The sequence below is a fragment of the Epinephelus lanceolatus genome, chromosome 23, assembly GCF_041903045.1.
Source record: "Epinephelus lanceolatus isolate andai-2023 chromosome 23, ASM4190304v1, whole genome shotgun sequence".
Taxonomy (NCBI): Eukaryota; Metazoa; Chordata; class Actinopteri; order Perciformes; family Serranidae; genus Epinephelus; species Epinephelus lanceolatus.
In genome coordinates this window covers 20,311,745-20,336,245 of record NC_135756.1, presented here as the reverse complement: position 1 = coordinate 20,336,245, position 24,501 = coordinate 20,311,745, and the positions used below count along the sequence as shown (strand labels likewise).

At 41.8% G+C, this 24,501-nt stretch overlaps 1 protein-coding gene across 4 annotated transcripts in view; it reads right to left on the bottom strand.

Moving 5' to 3' along the window:
* The window catches only part of grm8a (glutamate receptor, metabotropic 8a), a 337,808-nt gene that overhangs the window by 106,790 nt on the left and 206,517 nt on the right, over positions 1 to 24,501 (bottom strand). For all 4 annotated transcript variants that reach the window (XM_078165099.1, XM_033615178.2, XM_078165097.1 and 1 more), the window contains exons 5-7: positions 6,732 to 6,867; positions 4,888 to 5,042; positions 1,237 to 1,374 (exon numbers count right to left, since the gene is read on the bottom strand). In XM_078165099.1, coding sequence (XP_078021225.1) covers positions 1,237 to 1,374; positions 4,888 to 5,042; positions 6,732 to 6,867 — 429 coding nt within the window. The remainder of the gene's footprint in view (positions 1 to 1,236; positions 1,375 to 4,887; positions 5,043 to 6,731; positions 6,868 to 24,501) is intronic.

Below are 24,501 nucleotides of genomic sequence, written 5' to 3'. Positions count from 1 at the left end.
GAGGTGTCATGTTTGTGTTAATGGACATACATACAGGTAAAGTCCATCAGCGTTATTTACTCAGTAGCTAACTGAACTGTTTGGTTTTGGTAGCCAGTGACAACCGTAGATGCGATGAATGCGCGTACACAACCCTGTCTAGATCACACACATATGCAAACACAGCGCAGGTAAACACACCAGCAGAAGTGCTTGGTCTTGTTTAAAATAACAAGCTGCAGGCGTTTTGATATGACAGCAAAATGCAGGTCAAACCACATATCATGAACACATGCAAAAAATGACAAGAAGTGCCTCTCACAGCAAAAACACACACATTTACTCTCCAGACACACACTCGTGGAGGATACTAAATGACCACATTTACAAGCACAGACTCTGACAATTATTTAATTTCCCTTTTAGGTTTGAGTACACAAACAATTGCTCTTGTTGAGCTGCATTGCTCCTTGGAGCCTAACAGCGAGTGTGATCTGTGCTTTAAGGATACTTATTAGAGCCAGCAGCGCTCTCTATGATATATACACACTAATTAAACCCCCGTGCTTGTCCCTGTTGATAAACTTTCAGAGCCAGGGTGCTCCAATGAAGCCTCAGACAATCCACAGTGATGTGGTAAATCTGCTGAGATTTTCCTGGGCTGGCCTAATTGGGAAGGGACCAAAAAGAGAGGTTGCATTTAGGGTGAAAAAGTTTCTCTAAAGACTTCAATCTTGTGAGGAGCTGAAGCTGTTAACAATTTTCAGAAAGAGATAAAGTAGTAGTGGTAGTTTTCGGAAGCTTCATTGATGAGCATTTTAGCTAGTCATGGTTTTGCATCAAACAAAACAAGAAGAATGAGGTGGAGCAAGATGTAAGGATGTGGTTGATGTGGTGCAGGGATGAGAGAAGACCAATTAAAAGTGACCACCTGCCAGATTTGTTAGAAGGTAAAACTTTAAACCCTCTGCGGAACATCTGTGGAGGTAAAACACCTCTTCTCAAATTGGCAAAATGATTTGTTACAGACTGGGTTACAAGTGTGAAGCCCCCCCACTCTAGCTCGGAGCATTTTTATCACTTTCTTGTCTGCACTATAACTAAGGAGCAATCCGAACAAAGTCTGCCTAATTTACGCCCACTGCCTGTTTTTGCTGTCAGGCATTTTGAGTTTCTTTGGCTTTTTCTTTCCAAATGGTTGAAACACTGGTGAGCAGTAATTCATTTCATGGAAGAAGCCAAAGTGTTGAGTCTTACCTGTGCATTTCTTCAGGCTGCCAGGCCGTTTACCGTGCATCCCCAGCTTACAGTTGAAGTTTTCCTCCCAGAATTCAGCAAACCAAACGTTTCTTCTGTTGTTTGACAGTGAGCGGCTGCGGAAATACCGATCAAAAGCTGTAAAAGAGACAGACAGGGTACAGTTATAAAAACATAGGGTGAAGAGGGGTTTCCATTTACCTTTTTGAAACTACACTGAATACATCTAACTGTCCATAAAGAGAATTGAACCAGCATCATTCTGAGTAAAAGAGCCGTTTTCAACACCTCCAAGATCTTGTTTGATGAGAGAGGGCATCTCTTCTGAGCCTGCCTGCGCTAAAAAATTATGTTCGTGATGGTGTTATACATTTTGACTCACAAAGGCCTTTGTTATGAATAGCCAATGGATCTAAAGTATGACTGAAAAGTCATTTCTGCGGCGCTCCTATCAAATACTGAAGCCGAGAGCGGGGAGAGCAAACATTTCAGACGGAGCTTTCACAATCTACGTTGGCTACTTGTCCAATTTAATAAGCAGTGAGGAGGAGAGAGATCGGGGAGAACGTATTTCTCCACTCACAGGAATGGAAATACCTGTCAGAGGCTGGCAGGCTGAGATAAAGAGATTGGCGAAAGAAAAGAGAAATGAGGGAGACAAAAAAACTCCTTGTACTACTTAGTTCATACCACAATTAATTGGAAAAGCAACTTTTTGCTTTGTTGTCTGTGAGGAGATGACAGCAAAACTGGATTTTTAGAAGACATTTTCATTGCCATGTTGCTTTATAACCATCATTAACATCATTGGTGGTGTGTTGGGTACCTGAATACATTAGGAGTTACTTATTGTTCCTGTGGGCCTCAGGTATGCCCCAAGAAGGCAGCAAAGAGGCATTTACACTTCACTAATAAAAAGGAGTCATTTCCAACACCACTGGGACTGGAGTTCAGGGCAACACGGTGCATATGAAACGAACTGCGGAGGACGGGTAAATCACCGGGGACCATCAGAGTGACTTGGACAGCCTGTGCCATGCCAGACTCGCTGTAAAAGGTGACAAGAGCTGCCTTGATTAATCTCCTCTGCTGTCAGGGAAATTGGTCCTCCGTGCACCTGTGTAGCTCAATTGCTGCTTAGACTGCTGGGAACAGTGGGTTCACTCCCTGTGGAGCTCAACAGGTAGCACATCTCTACCATCCCAGATTACATGCTTCTCACTGTAATCACAGATGCGCTGCTCATAAAATCAGAACATAAACATTTAAGGTAAAGTGAGGTTCTTTAAACAGCGTTAACTTTGGAGCCCTCATATCAGACAAGACAATTACTTTCACCAATTTGGCATTTGTTTGGGGACAATGGACCTTCTGGGGCACCAATGATTTGGGGAATACATTTATTTGCTTGGCTGTTATTGGCTAAGCAAATTTTAGCCTTGCATTACTTCCACAAATACAGTCGCTGAAGTGTTTTTTAGAGTATTTCACCTCTTCCTGACTTGATGGGATGCGAACGAGCAAGCAAACGTTAGATTGTTACAGTGTTTCCCAACAAAGATGTCCTAGCCTGCTCTGTGCATCAGCAAACAGGCTAAGCTCTGTGTCACTGTGACACTTTTCCTTGCTCCATCCACCAGAGTTCACTCATTTGTTGTTACAGTAATAACTAGATACTGCATGTCAAGATGGCACCTATTCAACACAATGGAGTTGCTCACCTGGCATATATGCCAAACAAAAATTTATAGCTTCCAGATTTACTTTCATAGCATGCGGCCCAACAAATACACGGGGTAGTGTTTCTCTTGCTGGCCCCGCCTGCGAGTTCCCACTCAGTTAATAGATTTTACATTTTAATGACATGTATTTTTAAACCATTTTTCTCGGCTTGAGGAAAGTTTTACAAATTAAAAACCTCCATGGATAAAAAAAATTCATGATAAAAAAGAGTCATAGTTAACCTTGTTTGCAGTTGGAGGGAATAGTTTTGCTGAAATAAAAAACTGACTTAAACACTGACTTTATTTGTGATCGCAAAGCGCAAAACGCTGTCTTCAGGTTCAGTGTGAGCACTCCATTACAGTTAGATGAAAGGATGTAATATACACTAATTATAAAGCTGGAGCCAGAAGACAGTTATTCTGTTCAAAAACCAAAGTGTAAAAACAACAAGCTTCAGTATAACAAAAATACACATGGCAGGCTATTTTTTGCGCCAGGGGCAATGATTTCCTTAAGTCACCACTGGTCACCTGGCAACCTTTCAGCAACAAAACTTCAATAAGACTATTATTTTTGTAGAGATCCAGGCTGACTGTTTCTACCAGTCCCCAGGCTTTGTGCTAAGCTAAGTTAATCATCCTTTGATTCTTTTTTAATTCTTTTAAATTTTTTTTAAGTTTTATATACTTTATTAATCCCCGAGGGGAAATTCAATTTTTCACTCTGTTTGTCAATTACACACGTGCTCCGTATTTTGGTCCGGACAGGGACTTGAACAGGCCCCTGTGGACTGAGCTACTGCCGCCCCATATTTCACGCAAAGATATAAGTGGTAGAGATCTTTTCATCCAACTCTTGGCAAGTGAGCAACTAAGCCTGTTTCCCATAATGTCAAATTATTCCTTTCAATAAAAAAATCATTAATCAAATACGCAATGTTTTAACATAAATTCGAACCGACAGTAAACTATGAGGTTTTAATGTCTATTGGGATCCCCATTAGTTGTTGCCTTGGCTTGATTATTGAAAATATGCCATAAGGGGTTTTAATTAAATAGCGTTACATAAAAAAGTGCATTATATCATTTTTATATTCTTAAAATGTCATGCAGTAAAAATTGTCTCCCTCAGGAATATAAATATTAGAAACACCTCATTATAATGGACACCAACTGCTGCCTTAAAAACTGACCTTAGAGTTGAATCAACACCTCTCTGACACAGTATCGCCAACACCTGAGCATCTTAAGCTTCACAAAGGCAGGATTGATTCCATGGTTATTGAATTATCTTGCATCACATTGTCAGGTGTACTTTATAAATTGGTAACTCCATGTATGCACTCTCCAATAATCCTGCGCTGATCCCACCTCACACACAACTCTGTCTATTCTGACGACCCCATATCTTGTTCCCTCATGCCGACCAGCCAAAGCTGACTTTGATTCATTTAAACCTCGACATAGGCTCCCTCTCCCTCCCTTTCAGTTTATATCTTGCCGCTTTTGTGTCCCTCCAGGAGTCAATTATCTAATAGGGAGCTCTGACAGGGAGCAAATGAGGATATCCTCTCTGGCCTAATGGCAAAAACTTGTTATCCGCTGGGATCAAGAGTCAGGGAACATGAGTGTATTTTACTTTCTGTTTCTGGTCTTCCGCCCGTCCCCTTAATTTGAGCTATTAGACTTAGACACACACACACACACACACACACACACACACACACACACACACACACACATAACATCAGCTTACTTCAATTTGTCACACAGCCAGGTGTGAGGAAAGAATCTCAGTGCAGATGGAAATTTTTGGCATCTTTACCAATTTCTACAAGAGATCTCCCCTGCATCAACTGTCAGTTACTGACTGTGTATGTGATGACCTAAGAGCACGGCATCACTGTGTGTGTCTTCACACTCTTACCATCCACAGATGCTCGTTTTGGGAGAATCGTGATGGCTCCCTCTGCCACTCTCTCCTGGCCAATCACAGGGGAGATTTTGGACCCCCAGCTGTCTGAGCCAACCCACAGGAAGTGACCCGTCTGGTTGTTCTTTTTGGCTGCATCCAGAACTCGTCTGTTAGGGAAGAGAGCAGAGGATTGAAGTGTTAAAGTAGCACAGAAACGAACAACAAAAATGGGTGGAAGCATTAAGTGTCTCTAACTAGATCCTGATGATGGCCCTTTTGATGTCCTATTGATCGAGACAATGAACTCCTCCCTCCACAGTAACTGTACCGTGGTCTCGTAAACAGCGCACTGAAAGTGTTCATTCCACTGGGTTTAAGCTGAGTCTAACTCGCCTCTGCAGCAGCTGCTCCTCCTCATCGATCTCATCTGAGCAGCTGTGAACGAATCAACAGATCAATTATCCAACCCACAACTCAGAAAGTGCTGTTGAGGAAAAAAATAACTAATGGAGAGCTCTGCCTGTGCTGTGTTCACGGATCCCGAAAACCATACAAATTTAGAGAGGGGACGCACATGCATTTAAAAGAATAAAAGGGGGAACGCAAGCCAAGAAAAACTTGACAGATGGGTAATTGCAGCAATTTTTGGGTTGATACTATTTGTTGCATAGATCTGATCTGATTTTAATTTATTTATTCATTTTGTTTGTCTGTTTTTGGGTTGTTGTTTCCCCTTAAGGGGGAGTGGTGGGCTCCGACGTATCCGCCTTCCGCCCATCCTGAACCGGAGGCCCCGCCACCCCGCAGGGAGCCAGACACAAAGCACCACCAATAATGGGAAGAAGAATAAGATCTATATATCACTGACAAGTTGTGTTATGATATGACCATTTTAAGACTATTTTAAGACCTTAAGAAACACCACAGAAAAATCCATGCTGTGATTTGGTATCAAAAACTGACATTTGGAGATTCCTATAATAACTGTAACTTACATCAATTAAATAGCGAGCACTTCTGTCCCTTAAACTGCTGAGAAACCCCTTAGTGTCAATACACCTATATTAAAGCCATACATCCCCTGAATGCTCCAGGTTTGTAGGTTGTGGCTGTAAAGTTTTATGAGGCTGCGTTTATCCTAGAGGTCACAATCTGTCACTTTGTACAGTGAAGTCAAGTTTAAAAAAAGTCTCCCTACAATGAAATGGCTACTTTGGGGACTAACATCATTACGAATGAATACCGTTTGGCTCATTGAATCCACGAGAGTCTCAGCCTTTCAGTCATACCCAAGTTATGCAATTCCAATACTGTTAAGGGACCCCAGTGTGCAGAAAGATTCAAATACACCACTTTTAGAGCAGGCGAAAAAAAAAACACATTTATACTGCATGCAAAAACTACATGGCATTAGCATAGACTGGGCATGTCTGTGTATGGGAGACTTGTGGGTACCCGTAAAGTCGAGAAGTCAAGGGACACCTTTGTTTTTCCTCACCAAACGTTAGCCTAACTGGACTATTATCTAGCCCAATTCCCAACAACCTCACATGGCATGTTACCAATGGATTGCTTGATAAGTGAGCCTGCCACATTCTCTTAAAAACAGTAACACTGGCCATGAGTGCTGGTGTTCTTGCAGTTCTCTTAGGGTTACCATCAGTGATGGTGTTATTGTCTAGGGGTAATAGTCAGTTGTCACTTCAGTGACATTAAGGTATCTTAGGTATGTTATTATAAGAGAGTAAGCTGATAAAGCAGCAGAATGTATCATTACACCCAAAGTACAGGTAAAGGCAGCAGCACAATGATGAGCAGCGGCAGCGGGGACACTTGTTTAAGGGCATGGTACATACCGTATGTCGTCCTCATTAGCGAACATGATGACGGCCCTGGCATTGGAGGTCTCCAGCAGGCGTCTGATGATCTTGTCAAACTCCCCTGGCCTGGGCTCCCTGGGGATCTTCAAGGACTGGGCGATACACACACCACCTGGGACAGATTGAGACAGAGAATCTGTATTTTAGTCAGTGATTTCCATTTATTCATTTATATTCTTCACTCACATTTAGCCACTCTCTCTTAATATGGCCTGCAACCAGTAAATAAAACAGTGTTTGTGGTCGTAAACACTTCCCCTGGTGCATGAAGTAATGTGGTTTAACATCTCCAGCTGTGTCAGCACTTTGAGATAAATATAGGAATAACTGGACGGTTAATACAACAGCAGCAGCCACCATTCAAAAAATTCAAGGGAATCCAAGAAAATCCAAACCACAGGATGTAGTACGACTGGCCAAGTGTTTTTGGGGAAGACAAGCACTTTTTAAAAAATATGAGGATCACAGATTAAACATTCATGTCGAAACAGGCAGATTATGAAACAAGAGCTGGAGAGTAGGGTGAGATATGACAAGGTATGAAGGAAGTAGAGCACTGGAGCAGGGAAATACAAGACACAAAAGGCTGAGAGGGAAGGATGTAGTGCTGATGACATAATGGAATAACGGCAAGAAAAACAAGATGTGGGAAAAAGCAAGAGGGAGAAGAAGAGGTTAATAGTGGAATTGAAAGAAAAGGCAAAGAGTTTGAGATGCAGCAATGGAGGGCAGGATGGAAAGGAAAGACGAGAAAATTAGAGAATACAAGGGAAGGAAATTACTGTGGTGATGGGAGGTGTTAACCACAAAATACAAGGGAGAAAATGAATGGGGCAACATTGTGATTCAAAGATCACGTCACTGCGCACAGCGTGAGCACCAGGAAATATCCTCTGTACCCACTTCACACTCCTTCATTTCCTTTTGTGAAGAAGGACCAGAATAGCGGCTACAGCAATATTAGTTATTTCACTCGCAATGTGTGATAATGCGGGGGATATTTGTTGACATTGTTACGCTCGCCCTCTTCTTCTCTCAATTTCAATATTCATTTTCAATTAAACTGGCTTTATTGGACTGACATTATGAATCAAACATGTCGCCAGAGCGAAAGGTCACATATTCAGACACAATGCACAATAGAATCTAAAAAGTAAACTGCGTCTCTCGCTCTCGCAAACACGCACAATTAGTTCATGTTCAACCCTGGAAATGTGGAGGAAAAATGTGTAATGGTTTTTGAATGACTCTCTGAACAAATGGACATCCACATAAAGAGGAAAGGAAATATCTCTTTAGAGAAATGAGACTCTGAAGCGTTACGTGATGCTGATTACAGGTGGATCAGCTGTCAGGAGGCTGTATTAACAGCTATACAAACTTTTAATGGAGTTTGTCTGCACACACATAATGTTATACATACATAATGATAAACATACAGATACAGCTGTCAGTAGCAGAGCAGCAGTGTTTTCTCTCTGTCTAGGAATACATTACTGGAACACTGGAAACAATTTATTAGGCCAACTATTTCAGGGAAAATTAAAATTCTGTAACTCGTCAACCCGACGCACAGGAATGATCAGCCTCAGTGCGACTGAAAGGACATGATGATTACTGATGTAAAGTGTTTCTCGCAGGCAGTCAGACGCTCTGACTTTAACTGTATCCATAATAAAAGTTGATAAGGGAAATAACAGATCGTGAAGAGAGAAATCTTTCTAATAAATGAAGAAATTCGTTTGTTTCTTTTTCTTGGTCAGATTTTTAACTTAATGGTGAATCAGAAAACAAATAAAATATAAAACGTGGCAGTGATGCACTTGATCTAAATCTTTAATCTGTCTTCCCTCTGGAATTGAGACGTCCTACAAGATGGTGAGTCTCGATCAATTTCCGGGTCAAGTGATCGAGGATAGAGGAGTCAAGGAGGGATATTGGGATGAACCCACCACTCACTCACACTCTCCTCTTCCTACAAACACACACGCACACACACAGAACCCCACATCCCATACTGCTTTGCACTAATCCAACCTCTATATTTAAGCTCTGTTCTGTTAATTAGCTCTGCTTCATTACATCATTAGCCCAGCTCAAGGTGTAAAGGTGTGTGTGTGTGTGTGTGAGGATTATGTCATTGTTATACAATACATCTCCTTTATCCTTGTGCACAATAAGACTGACAGAGTGTATCCATGTCTTTTGTGTGTGTGTGTGTGTGTGTGTGTGTGTCTGTGTCTGTGAGAGTGAATGATGTGCCCTCTCCTCCCTGCCTGTTCCAGCCCATTTATGGAACATCTGTACAGTCTGTCACTTTCACTATATCACTCTCCTTAATCACGCATACGCACACTCGCGTTCACACCCGTGCACTAGCGTGCATGACTGATAAAACAAATACTCATTAGCCTCAAATTAAAAGCCTCTCAAGGATAATCACGACTGTGACAAAATGTGCACAGGCGCCCCCATCTACCCCTCACACACACACACACACACACACACACACATCCCTCGCTCTACAAACTTGGAAGTTAAGAATGCTTCCTCAAGGATAATCACCAACTTGATATACACCGTCTCATACGTACAGACAGATTGCAAATTATGAGGAAACAAGGCATGCAGCGTGTAAACACACACACGCAAAAGAGCTGACGTTTGCATTCTCTCCCCATTGTCCTTGGAGGGGTATGAAAGTGATTAAATCATTCTTTGTTTCATAGCCTCACTCCTATCATCAATAACTGTCCCCGTGGAGAACAGACTTCCCAGATAAAGACAAAATCAAATTATATCTGTGCATCTGTCATTAAGTGTTTATGTACACACGCTCGTGGACACACCTGACTGTCAGCGCTGCAGCCAAATTCACTTCTACCCCCCCAAAACACTCCGTCCTCTTTGATGGTGCCAAAAAAGCAGCTCGTTAAAAGTGGGCATCAGTTATTAGAGCGCACCTTTGCTGCTCTGCTGAAAGGAAAGCTGTGAGGTTAGGTCAGGAGAAACATCACCGTCTTTTTTTCCTTTTTTCTTTTTTTTAATTACTCACTCAACGTCTAGTTGAAAGGAGAAGTTGTTAAATAAAAAGGAGGCTTTGGAAGGGAGAGATTTAACATCAAAACCCCTCGCACATCACAGCAGCCCAGACAGGGGATTTGCCTCACTCTGCAAACTAGAAATGTAAAGAAGCGGAGAGACAGATGACAAAAGTCTCGAAAACAATAATGCCAAAGATATTTTTGAGGCCAGTGCCTCATTTGTTGCCTGTTGAGGCATAGCACGAGAAAAACATTTGGTCAGATGTGAAAAAGTGCTCCTGTGAACTACAAAGCCTGGTATTGATTTCAGTGATCTGGGTTACAAACCTGCAGCTCAGGTACCTGACGTGGTGTGACAGCTCTCTGTTGGCCAAAATTTAACCACATCTAGCTGCCAATTCCCTTTCAAAGGGGAGAGACAGTGGATGATAACACATACCTATACCCATTATCACATGAATAAATAATTGCTAAATGCATAATGTGGATCTCAATATGTCATATCACATGTCAATATGTATATACCTCATTTTAAGATATGTCTAAATTCAGCCCTATTTGCACAGACTAGTATTACCAAGCAGCAACCTCCGGGGCTGAAAAATGAAGCCAACACGGAAGTGCCGAAAAATGCAGTTCTTTGAATGGCCACTTGAGGCTGGCTCCAAAAGCCAGTCAGTCCCCACAGACCCCCATGTTAAAGTGCCTAACTTTACAGCATAAATAAACATGTTACAAAAACTGGTTATGGTCTCCATAGCTAATTTCCCTTTTTATGACAACTGTTTGGAGGGTAAATTTCCCCTCAGTCCAGCCTCTTGCCCAAATATGGTCACTTCCAGCTCCAAAAAAGTAGCAATGACTGAAATGCCAAACTTGAGGCTTCAAAGAGGAGTCTACAAATCAATGGGTGACTTCATGTTATGTCCATTGTTTTAACAGTCTTTAGCCCCGTTTCCACCAAACACTTTTGGCATGGTACCTTTGGAACCAAAAGTAATTCTTCAGACATGGTAGCTAGACCCAAGGGCCGCTTTTCGTTTCTACCGCAAACAGTGATCTTTCATGTGTATGGGGTTGTTGTCACTCACTGTTCTGTCCAAAGCTTTCTGTAGTCTGCACCTCGTCCACAGAACAGGTTGCAAGCCGACATTTTCAGAACATAATAGAACAGGCTGCAGTGAGAGTCTCTCTTGGTGGGATCTTCAAAAATAACGGGGTTGGTACATTTAGTCCATCTCAGGTAAGGAGAGGTGCCAGTTCACCTCCTGGGCACTGCCGAGGTGCCCTTAAGCAAGGCACCGAAACCCCAAACTGCTCGGGGCGCCTGTCCATATCCATGTAAAGGTCCTGTTTGTGCATGTGTGTGTATTTCGGACTTGTGTGTATATGACAACAGAGTGAAAAAAACTGAATTTCCCCTCAGGGATTAATAAAGTATATAAAATTGAAATAAAAAATTAAATTAAAAAATAAGCTCAGGGGTCTCATGTTGCTGATGCCCACAGGAACGATGCTCCACAACACTTTTTTTCCTCAGACTGAGGATTGGGATATATGCAGTATACATAATAAATTATTTATATCTTTAAACACTTGAGGTTCCACACATTATTAAAAGTGTATGTCATCCAAGAGAGACAATAAAAACTAAAGTAAATTTGTCACAGTGAAATTTAAGGTGTGCAGATGGTTTCATGTCGTCAACTCACACATTGAGTAACATAACAAGTTACATTCCACCTTTAAAGTCACCGGCAGTCGGCCAAGTGAATTAAGTATTTTTTCTCTGTCTACAGCTGCTGCAAGAGGCAGCAAAACATCCTTTCATTTTATAGTTATAGTTTGCTAATATATGTAAAACTCTCCACAGTATGAACAGTGGTTACATGAGCCTCAAAACCAGACACAACTCAGCCCTGAGCAGAGTGACCGTCCGCTACTGACCAATCAACAGACTGCAGTGTTCACAGCTCCACCTTTTAGTACCAGATCTGTGTGCTAGGTACCCCAACAGAGGGGGGACCAAAAATGGGGACGTACTGCTCGGTGGAAACAGGGCTTTTGAGTATTACCAGAGGACCTTATGTGACTTACAAATTACCCTCCATGTCTGTGTTTTGTGCCGCACATTTGTATAAGATAAGGAAAGTCTGTATTTTACTCAAGTTTGCTGATATTGCCCCTGGTCAAGGCCAAAGGTGTCATGCTGCCAAAATGCACCGGAATGATGCTCAGCCACTTTTTCTCTCAAACTGAGGCAACAGAACTGCAGTTCACAAAATCCTGTCAAAATTCAACAAATGGAATGGTCGGAGATGTCAAATTGACATTTAATGTGTGTTGAGTGATCCCTGCTGTCAACTCATACATTGAGTTACATGCAAGAAAATTTTCAACTTTAAAAGTTGCCATTAGCTACGTGTAGCCTTTGAGCAGCATAGTGGAGTAAAATTCTACTTTCTAAGTCTAGCTAACTGTATTCAAAATACCATACCAGGACTAGTATCAATTACATGACCTCTGTGTTGGGCGAAATATGGCAGGTAATTTCCGGTGGAATTTAAACTCAACAAATCACAGACATGGCGGATTCGTCTATGGCTAAAATCACAGACTCCACTACCATCACAAATTACCCGAGGTCACCAGTTAGTAAGATTCCCACGCAAATGAGCCCAAATTTGCTAGACTTAGAGAAATCAAGAGTAAAAAGCTGTTGAATCCTTCTCCGCTGTAAACTGCAGCATTGCTTGTTATGGACAGAACTGTCTCATTTCTCCGCGACCCTCAAAAACACAATCTGCAGGCTCATAATTTGGCTGATTGTGTAAAAACTGGATAATTAATTGTTTAGGGACATCACATCGCACGCCAGGCATACTAATGTGAGGCCAGTTGGAAATTCTCTTTATTCACTTCACAAATAAAAGAATGGTCTCGGCTGTATTGGACCACAGTAATAGCCGGTTTATTACATAATTCAGCCATTGTCGCGCGATCATCTACAACAGGCTAATTGAATTACAGGCCCAACATCTGATCAGCAGCAACACACTGTGCTGTCAGTTTATCTCTAATAATCTGATTATTGAGGCTTCAGTGTCGAATACAATGTGACTGAATGCTAATTCCTTGTGGCTGTTTATGTATATCTTTGTGCGTGTGCACTCAGTTTGTTTACATCTTTGAGTGAAAGTGGAAAGCATATTTTTCTGCAAGTGCAGATATCCACCAATGAGCCTGAGTGCACACAGTAGTCTGAGCAAATGCATGCATACAAGTGCAGACGTGCACACATTTTTTGTGTGTGTGCGCGCATACATCTGTCCCCACTGCCGCGATTAAAAAGCGGCACAGGGTGCAAGTTGTGATGATAAATTCGATGTTAAGTGCATCCAGCGCTTCTCCAAATGAAACCCTTATAGTCGGTAATTAACTCCATTCTGTTTAGAGATTAAATTCATTCTGTTTCAGGACTGGATACACCGCTGTCTCAACCTTTAATTAACAATCTGCTTCCCTCCCATGCTCTCCTCTCTCTGCACCATTTCATCTATTAACCAACAGAGACAAGAATAAGGAGGGGAAGAAAGAGGAATAACTCATCTTCCTCACTGTGTAGTGTCTCCTCACCTTCAGCTTGTCAAACTTCTCAGGGAGTACATCTCCAAGATATTTCAATTATGTGAGTAAAAAGAACAAAATCATAGTGTTCTATTTCCTGGGAATTCAATTTTACAATACATTTACTGTAGAAGTGTACAATTAATGGCACCAAACTTTCTCTGTTACAAAATCAAGAGCCAAAATCTTCAAACAGAGAAACCTGAGAGAATGAACCTAGTGGCTGCATTTATAATGAGTGCTCTGAGCTGAAAAGCAGCAACCAAAGGGATCTTGGCAATTCTCAGAAACTTGGAGAACTACAATACCATGTACACAACAACTGGGTAACCTGTACCTCAATCCAGTGGCGCCCCCAAGGGGAGGTCAGGGCCCCCGGATGCAATTGCTGAAACCGCCCCACTGCCCCACTCTGGCAAAAATAACCAAAGGCTGATATTACTGTTTTTAAGATGCTGTGGTAAGCTTTTTGAAGCTAGTGCAAAGGTAGTGATATATTTTCAAAAAAGACAACCAAAGGCATGTTTTAGTACTGTTGGGATTCACCTCTTATGAACCTCCATAGAGGTAGGCATAGGCAGGAGGACCTGCTATGCCCTTCCAACATTCTCTCACCTCTGCATGCTCACAGCAGGAGCTGCAGCTTCCCTCTCAATGTGACCTGCTCTCAGCTGACATCGAACCTGAAAAAAAAATAAGTTACCACAACACAAGGTTTGCAGCTAACTTTCCTGCAACAAGGAGAACCAAGTCGAGTTAGCACTCAGACTTCTTACTTCAGAACAAGGACACAGCAAGGACTGCATCTGGAACCCCAGGTCTTTCCAGCCTTCAAGTAACGGTTGCCTGACTGACCCCCCGCCATTTTCAAATAGGTCCCTTGAAATCTCACTTCAAGAAAATGGGTTCTGTGGGTACCCACGAGTCTCCCCTAAACTTGAAAAGCCATGTTCTGAGTAAATGTTTTGCTCTTTGCTCAATGCACTCCTTCAAATTAAAGCTGTATATTTGTCTTTTTAAGGAAAAGGACAACCAGCCTATTTGAAGAACGATGTTTAAACAGATACAACACACATTTAAATAGGATTGCTGTGAAAGTCTGAATGTTAATTGTACTGGTATTAGTCTACACACATCACATAACACTGACTACATCAGTATGCAATTCCTTAACTCTCATATTGACATAGTTTTCAACTAGCCTATATACGTATTTGTACAAGCAGTACGTCTTGGACCCACACACAGACATTAATGGGGTTTACTACTAAGCAGGATGAGTAATGAGAGCAACTTTAAAGCTCGCTGCCTTTGCGCCGCCGGCAATGCAGCGTGCATGTATGTTTATGTGCCCGCATGCATACCTTAGTGTTAGATGTGAGAGCCGAACAAAATGAAAATAAGGTGGATGCACCGAAATGAAAATTTGTGGCCGAAGCCGAATAATATGCTTGGGCGAATACCGAATACTGAATATCATTGTTTAGTTTTTCATTAGTTTTTGCAGATGAACCCCCTCCAGATTAGTGTTGTCACGGTACCAAAATTGGATCCCACTGTACAATACCAATGAAAATATCATGGTTCTGAGTAGTATCACGATATCACAGCGAAAATGAGGCAGATGTGCCTTTTGTCATTTATAAAAAGATAAATCACTTTTCTATAATACATCAATGATATTTCAATGGAATAAATTACTTATTGACTTATTCATACAGCATCAATAAGTGATTAACATAGGGGGGGGATCAAAATGAAATAAATAAATAAAATAAGAATCAAACAGCCACCCTCCTCCCCTGACGACACCTTCATAAGTAAAGAACAGTCCCTAAAGTGTGGTGAGGTTTGTGGGCCGTTAACGGTTCGTTTCTCCTCTGACAAGTCACATACCTGTGTTAGGCTGGCTCGGCTGTTCAGGTACTTCTGAGCAGTCATGATGCCAAGAAGAGGATATTATTGGAGCCGACTTCTCCTCGCTGGTAAGCTGATGGCCACCGTATTTGACAGGAATACATTACTGTCTGTGTCTGTGACCCCCGTTCAACCCACAATCGGTGGGATTCGCCTTTCGTTTCTGCTGCTGGTTGAAATCTGTAGGCTGCTCGCACAGCGTGCTGAATGATTTAAGCCTATTTTGCTCTCTCAAAACTATTTTTAGTCGCAAATGCGAGTGCGGTGACGGATGGATCGCCACACTGCCGACATTTTAATCTGCCCGTCACGGCACGCTGTTTGATTGCGTTATCAAAACACGCCGCTATTATTCGCCCTTGCTTTTAACTTATTCCACCGAATACCGAATGTGTGTTTTTTTGCAATATTCAGCCGAATATATTCGGTTACTGAATATTCGGTGCATCCCTAGTTGAAATCAAAGTCTCTGCCTTTAATGATTCTTCTATTAAGATACAGCTGTGTCACCCTCACTGTCTTACTCTTAAGTATGTGCATCTCTGCAACTCTGAGAGCAGCATACACACACACACACATACAAACACACACACTTTGTCAACTGTTACTATTAGCACAACATTCAATATGCTTGGACCCAAATATGAAGTTCTGTGTGCTGAAACAAATCCACACAGGAAGAAATTAATTTCTTCCTTCAGCTTAGTGAGCAATTCTTTGATTAAAAAAAAATAAAAACACCCACTACACTCATCTCCATAGAAATATCTGCCAGTGAACTGCTACTATTGGAGAATTCTCCCACAAACACATGCACACACTGATTTTGACACTTTCTCTCCAAACCTCATTAGCGCTGCTTTAAAATTAAAAGTTGCCCTCTGCTTCTTTATGCTTTGTTCATGGCTTGGGGCGCTGCAGCTTGGGCCTTTGAAGTCACTGATTTATGTGTGAGTATGTGTGTGTTTGTGTGTGTAGCTTTCTTACACATGCTTGTGTGAATTTGTCTATGCTCACTGATTGCCTTTGCATGTATTTGGGTGCACTCCAGTAGCCATGTACACAACACACATGCACACAGGCCGTCTTTTTTTTTTTTTTTTTTTTTTTTCCTCGCTTGCTCGGGTGTGGATGAAGTGGTGCAGTAAATATTGTGTTCTGCAGTTTTTTGCTACCAAGTGAAACTTCTCCTCAGGCTTGCTAATGAATCATTGACAACACCCACGGAACCGCTGTCCCAGGAAATTTACATCCTCCCATTAAAATATGCCTTAAAGGACCCAGGCCTGAGAGCCACGAATGGGCTTGGAAATTTAAGATGGTCCTAACCCGAACCTAAAAAGATGCTGCTCAGACCAGAACCAAGCCTGAGGTGCGAAAGCTTTTGTGAACCCATAATGGACTTGAGCTTGAAATTGCTTATAATTCGCTAATAATGAAACCCTGATAAGGGAGAGGGGAAAACGGGCAAAGTTGTTTCAGTTTACAGCAATTGAATGTACTTTCGGTAAATGTTTGAATACACACTGAGATAAAATTATGAGCGATGCCTCCACAGCGCTGTGAGTTATCAGAGGATAAATTGAGGCAGCAGTTTGCATCAGCGAGTGGATATTGGATATTTGCAATGATCTACTGCGTGCATAATAAAATGTTTCAAGTGGTGCTCAGACAAAATACAATAATTTGTGGTATCTTTCTAAAAAGCTAATTCAAACTGTAGCCTCAGTATATTATAGCAGAATTTAATAATGCAGTGAGAGCCATTGGAGTTGTCCTTCAGTCTGCATCTACTTTGGGTTGTTATTATACATCCAGACATTGCAGAGATCCTCCTCTCCTGGATACGGCATTAAAACTGCTGTGGTACCTACTGTACCTAAGTAAATGTTCATTCAACTGGCTTAGGCAAAGACGGGAAGATCACACAAGGTAAACTTTAAACACAGGTAACCATCATTAATAATACCTTAAAGGTTCTGTCTGCAGAATTCAGAGCATTAATATAGCAGCAAACCACTATTTGCTATGTAAAGATATAGTGGAGTAATGGTGTCCTGAGCAAAGAGTGAAGTCTCACTCCCTCTGTGTTCAAGCTTCCAAGCCTCTCCGTGGTTTGTTAAGTAAGACAGTCAGGCTGAACATGTGTTAGTGCATGTGTGAAACCCACTGGCTAGCTCATCTCCGCACCTTTGCACTGCGCTCATACGGCAGTTACCGCTGATATCAGGCAATCTCATAGCAGAAGCACCAATTCTGCAGTTCCTCCCTGGTTAACACAATTAGCTCTGTCAGAATTGTTGCCGGTGTTTAGCACTGTTTATGAAGTTAGCACCATTAGCATCTAGCTGCCGACTCAGCCACCTCCATGTTAAGAACCGTGTCCAGAAAAGTCATACACCCTGAATTTTGCAAAGAACCCCTTTAAATCTTCTTTACAAACACGGATGCCACCATCTGTTTTTGTAGAATTAACTTTTTATTCTTAAATTCCCCAATGGGGTACACTTAACTTTAAATCTACCTTTTAATATTTATAAGCAATACACACCCACCAGTCACTTTATTAGGTACACCAGTTCAACTGCTTGTTAACGCAAGTAGTTGATCAGCCCATCATGTGGCACAAAGTCAATGCATTTAGGCATGTAGACATGGTCAGGAAAACCTGCTGAAGTTCAAACCGAGCATTACAATGAGGAAGAAAGGTGATTTAAGTGACTTTGAACGTCGCATGGTTGTTGGTGCTAACGTAAGACAATTCCACAAAAACAGTCTCACATAATTTTACTCAATGGAATGCACATGCAGAGTTCAGACACATTTGCCACAGGTGCGAAAGTGTTTTAAATGGTAGGGTGTTAGTTAAAATGCGTGTGTTTGGAAGTGCTGAGCATACGACAGAATAAATGAAACTTGAATTAAACTGCAGGAGTTGCGTGAGAACTTGCAAATAGATTTGACAGACAGAGTTTTGCTGCTCTTAAACGTGGCCCCCTTTTACCTCAATGCATAAAGAATGTTCGCCTTTTTTGGATTCTCCGTTCACTGTGGAGGCATGCAAGAAAAACAAAGTTTTTGCACGAATTCAGTGTTACAGGTGTCCATTGATACTGTGACGAAATTAAGGGGTTGACTACTGGTGCTTTCACAAAATATTTACACAGTGCTATTTTTGATAAATAATCATCATAAATATAGATATGATTACGTGGGTGACACCAGAAAAGACAACACTTGTGACATTATGATACTCGGAAACGATATCTTGTATTATTTCATGATAGATATAATATTGATATATTACTCAGCGTTTAGAAACAGCATAGGGACATTTGACAAATAAAAATAAAGTGATATCAGTATAAATGAAAACATGGACGTAGTTGTGTAGTACATAATATCCTCATCTTTCATTGCATTAATATTACAACAGCAACCATAGTGATTAACCCTTATCATCCATCTACGCAGCATTTGCATTATTAAAAATAATAGCCATGTCGACCATTGTAGATGCTGCCCTTCCTGCTTATACATCTGCATTATTTATCCAATTAGCTATGGTAGACATCCTGCATCTTGTATCAGCACTATGTAGATACAGTGACAACATGGCACATTACTCTATCCTGCCTTTTTTCCTCCATTAACACAGAGGCTGATGGGAATCAGTATTTTGTAATGTCACTCTGACAGCTGAAAATAGGCCAAAATTTGAATGTCAATATCCGCCTCTCTGGGGTACAGTTGCAGGGCAGCAGCTCTGCAGAATGATTGAATTAAAAAGCAGGACTTTGACTTTTGCTTCATCTTTATTTTCTACATAGCAGGACATGCTGTGCAGCTCTCCAGTTTACAGATATCTAAAACTGCACGGGGAGAACAGATTGGACCTCATACAGACACAGACATCTTTCATTATTCCTGTGTGTGTGCGTGTGTGTGTGTGTGTGTGTGTGTGTGTGCGCAAGAGAAAGAGATGCAAGGACACAGTGAGTCTGAATGACGGGGGAGGATTTGGAGGTTTGAGTACGGCGAGTGAAAGACAAGAAAGACAAAACACACACAAGGGAGACGGAGAGTGAGTAAGCGAGACAGAAAAAGAGACGTTAGATCTTGGCCTTTTAACATCTCACTTCACCTACCATCCCACAGAATGTGTGTGTGTGTGTGTGTGTGTGTGTGTGTGTGTGTGTGTGTGTGTGCGCGTGCGCGTGCGGTTGGAGTCAGAGGGTGGGGTGGCAGGTCTATCCACCACAGGAGCCAAGCAGTCTCGCTGAAGTCAGCAGTTGCTCAGGTCTGAAGGGAGACAGGTGGACACCTACTGCATGGAGCATTGTCTGGTATGTGTGTGTGTGTGTGTGTGTGTGTGTGTGTGTGTGTGTGTGTGTGCATGAGAGACAGAAAGTGGAGCTGATTGTAGATGTGCGTATGTGCAGTCCAACTGTTCTATCATATTACACATGAAGCTAGTACTGGTTCGTAGTACTCAGACAATGCTTGTGTCTGGAATAAAAATTATCATTCATACAAGTACTCATACAAGTATCCCTTGAATCCCAATGCTTGTGTGCAGAGGGAAAATAGAAAAAGCAAGAGTGGATGTTATGAATGTTGTAAATTGTCTACCCATTGAAAAAAAGATGCCAGTACCGCAGTTCCATCAGCTAATATCCAAATAAACAAATACATAAATAAAAGTGTAATTACAGCAACAGTCACTCGAGTTTACATCTCGACACACTGAAGAATACATTGTATAATTAACTTATCCTTCAGTCATATTAATTCATTTTGCCCTCCTAGTAGCTATAAAAGGAACATAAAGAAAACATTCAACATTTCCTCTGAGGTGGACTAAGATACTGCGAGCTGTAGTGCAGTAACAATCCACGTGAGACTTCAGTAATGGCTCTATGTGAACCATTTTGTCAACCAAGCACATATATCTGAGCTATTCCTCAGTGGAGCTATCTTTGTTTTACCATAACTTTGAAAAAACAACAACAACATAATGTGGTCTGTGTCTGGGTGCGTGCCTGTCTTCACTGTCTATAACTTAGTTTTGCAAAGATACTTGTAAACAGCTTTGCAGAACTACAGAGACTGTAAATGTTAAAGCTGGGGTAGGCAACTTATTTTGGAAGCCTGTTTTGTTTTATTTGATGGAATTCTCTCAATATCCAGACAGCAATGAATAAATGAAATGCTCTGGAAAAAAAAAAAACACATTTCGGTATGCTAGTTCCTATTTGCTGTTCTGCAAATAGAGCTACAGGAAAACCTGTATCAAAAGCGGAGAATCCTGCAGAAAGAGTTGCCATTCCACCATTGGCACCAACTGCCTATACTGCAAAGCAACGCAAAATAAGGAAGACAGACTTGTCAAAGAGTCTGACAACAAAACGCCTCAATTTCAGTGATACATTTAAGAGATGGTGAGAAAATGTTGCAAATAGTTTAACCTTACTGATAACCAGGGGTAAAAGCTCGCAGCTGTGGCTCAAAGTTCACATTTATGAAGCTAATGTTAGCTAGAGCCTCGAATCACAGTGTGTCCTCCGCCTCACTCCCCACCAGAGGTTGACCTATTCATCCGCTTGGCCAATTAATCCCTGCCAATAGGACTTTATATGAACTATCGTCAATGTCAGAATGGGGCTCCGATAGTAGCTGCTAGCTGTAACCTCCACTTGTCACGTGGGTAGGGCCGTAAGGCTTTTGCACAGAGTACCCCACAAGCTGTATGATTTAAATTAAAGTTAACTAATGTAGGACAACGTCTTTATTAGGGGCATAATAAGGTTGCTGGTTATAGAATAGCGTTATGTGCTTTCTCTGTTTTGCTGACAAAAGACAGCTAACAGCAGCTCAGGAGATGGACCCCCAATCAGTGGCTGCAGTAATAGGAATCTAGCCAGCACAAGCCTCAGGTCTGGGGTACGGGACAGCCAAAACACCATGCTAGATCAGCGAACAGGTTAAACCACGCTGCCGGTGGTCACCAGCCTGCTAAGACTCCCGGCGCTGGTGGGTTTGCACTGGCCGAATTCAGTTGTCTGGTGGGAGGGGCTTAGGACAGAGGACAGTTTGCTTTTTTTTTGCCTTTTCCAGAATTCTGCCCGTCCCAGCTTTGACCTTATACTGTAAATATGCATAACATTAAAACAAAAACACAACTCAGATCAAAAGCTGTGCACCTTTTCACACACAAATAAATGCTGCAGGTCCAGTAGCCTGTTCAGTTAACAGTTTACTATCAGCACTGCGCTGAGAGTTGACAAGTGCAACGGGAGACAAGTTCTGTGAGTCCTCAGGCAGGAGATAAGTCAGTTAATGTCGCCATCAAGTCGCCTGACCTTCTGCCACCTGTCACGCATCGCCAATACCTCCAATCAATCAGATTAATCCCACTGGCTTTCTGCTGGATGGTGGAGGGGGCCGGTTGTGGGGCGGATGAAAGGAAATAGATGGAGAGGGACGGGATGAAGGATTAGGAGAGAGGCAGATGGAAAGAGATAGGGAAGATGGAGGAAAATCAAGGGTGTGAGAAGGTGGGAATGAAGAAATGAGCAAAGGATGGGAAGATGAAGAGATGTAAGGAACAAGGCAAGGAGGGAGGCAGATAAGCAAGGGATGATTGGATGTCAGACAGCAGATAAAAAAGCACAAGGTCAACGTTAAGCTCAGAGATCACAAAAAGAGAACATGTCCACTCCTCTGTCTGCTACTCTCTTCTCCCCTCTCCATCTCTCCCTTTCTCTTTCTTCTACTCTACTATTGCGAACATTCTCTCTCTTTCCCGGGGAGAAGAATTTTCTTTCACTTCTTTGGCATCTGCTCTCCCCTCTCTCTCTTACACTATCTGACAGTAATCAGACATCCAATTACAGCAGTGCCCTCAGACTAGGGCGACGTGTGTGCATGTGCGCGTGTGTTTGAATATATGTGTTGTAGCATTGCCGACTTTTCTGAACACACACGCACACAGGAAGTCAGATCCCTGCTGATGCCTGTTACTCCCCACGCTGGGATGCCCTGCTGTCCTCCAGCCCACGTCTTATTTGGGGATGAAGGATCTCACATGTTCACACACACACACACACACACACACACACACACACACACAAACTCATACAGATATATAACAAACATAAAATATTACATGCATGTCATCAAACAGAAGAAAACGGGTACAAGACTGATGCAGATAACAGAAAATACTAGAATACCCTCATTCCCATACATAAACAAGTAAGCTCACACACTTACATACACACATACAGGTTCAAACACACTGAAACACACATATCTGATATGCTGTTCCATCTCCCTCATGTGTTGCTGCAGCGCCATACTCCCAACAGTGAAACGGATGAATGAAAAACTAAAAATGTCATTGAAACTGCTGACCTTTACTGTGACCTTTCTGACAACCAGTTTGGAGAAAAATAATTTCGTCATCCAAGTTTTCTCTTTCCACATTCTAAACTGCAGGAATATAAAGAAAACATGCATATACATCTTGTTGTTTTTCCACACTAATTGCACTAATCTGCTTTACTTCAAGCCGGACATTATTTCACTGAATGAGACATTTGGTTGATCGTAAAAGATCTGATCTTGAAGATTATATTTGCTTTTGTAATACCAAAGATTGAGGACACGAGTTTACGCATTAAGAGTTATCAAAGCAACATTATGCAAGAATTTTTTTATTTGTGATTTAGCACCCAGTTTCAAAGATAAATACATATGCCTGCACAATTAGAAACTTTTTTAAGAAGAAGATGATTAAGGGGAACACTTAATGATCACAGTGTAACACCAAGTCAGTTAAACTTCAGTGATATCAATGCATCCAGGTCTAAGGGAGAGGCAAAAGCAAGACAATTCCCAAAAAGGGAATGGCTTTACATGTGGTGGCCACAGACAGTTGCTCTCTCCTTATCCTTCCTGACATTCTTCTCTAGTTTTATGTTCGCAAAGGGCCGCAGAAGGGCATCAACCCAGCAGAATGACCGGTATCTGCTCCTTTGTGCGAGGAGGAACAGGAGGAGCACTGCCAGAGCCCTACAGAATGACCTCCAGCAGGCTACTGGTGTGCATGTTTCTGACCAAACTGTCAGAAACAGACTCCATGAGGGTGACATAAGGGCCCGACGTCCTCTAGTGGGACCTGTGCCCACAGCTCGGAACCGTGCAGCTCAACTGGCATTCACCAGAGAACACCAGAATCGAAGGGTCTGCCATCGGCGCCCTGTTCTCTTCACAGATGAACCACCGTGCCCCCCTTATTAATCATTGACAATTTTGAAGTTTTTACATTTGAAAACAGGATGTTTTTTCGTTGTTTATGTCTGGGAAAAATCCATAAAAGGTTAACTGCTTTTGATGGTGGAAAAATGAGCTTCCAAATGCTCATATCTGATTTCTTTTAGATTTACTCTAGTGGTGGTCACATGCAGAATTACAAGATTGCACAAAAACAAAAGTATGAATGTATAACTAAATGCAAATAAAGTATCTTTACATGTTCACATATGTTGTATAAGAGACGAGACCAGGGGCGGACTGGGACACAAATTCAGCCCGGGACATTCAGGCGCACCGGCCCACACACCAGCCCACACACCGGCCCACACACCAACCCACACGTTTCTACCTATAATCCTCTATATGCTTGTACACATTACGCAAACGCTGTCCTCAGAATCAACTGCATAATAAAATCAGCAGTTACTGTTTAATTACAGACTATAAATTAAATAATGAATAGGCCACAAATGGCTATGTGCTGATTGTTTAACTTAAAATAAGAGCATGACTCTATCCTAATGCATCTAATTTTATGCAAAATATAATTGTCTACCCTTTTAGTCAACTTATTACTACAACAAAAAAATCCCACTTAATACTACTAAAAAGGTTTTCCTCTGGCTAAAATGTAATGCATAGTAGACTATGCCTTCACATTGCACCTGTCATATTTCTGGTCTCATCCTCCTCCCCATCACGACTGGGGTTAGTCTGTCCCTCAGCTTCATTGTCCTTGGGACTGGGAGCACCACCTAACGTTAACTGTGTGCACCCACAGGAAAAAAGCAAGCACATATTTTCTTTAAGTACAGGTTTAAATTATAATGACCTAATGC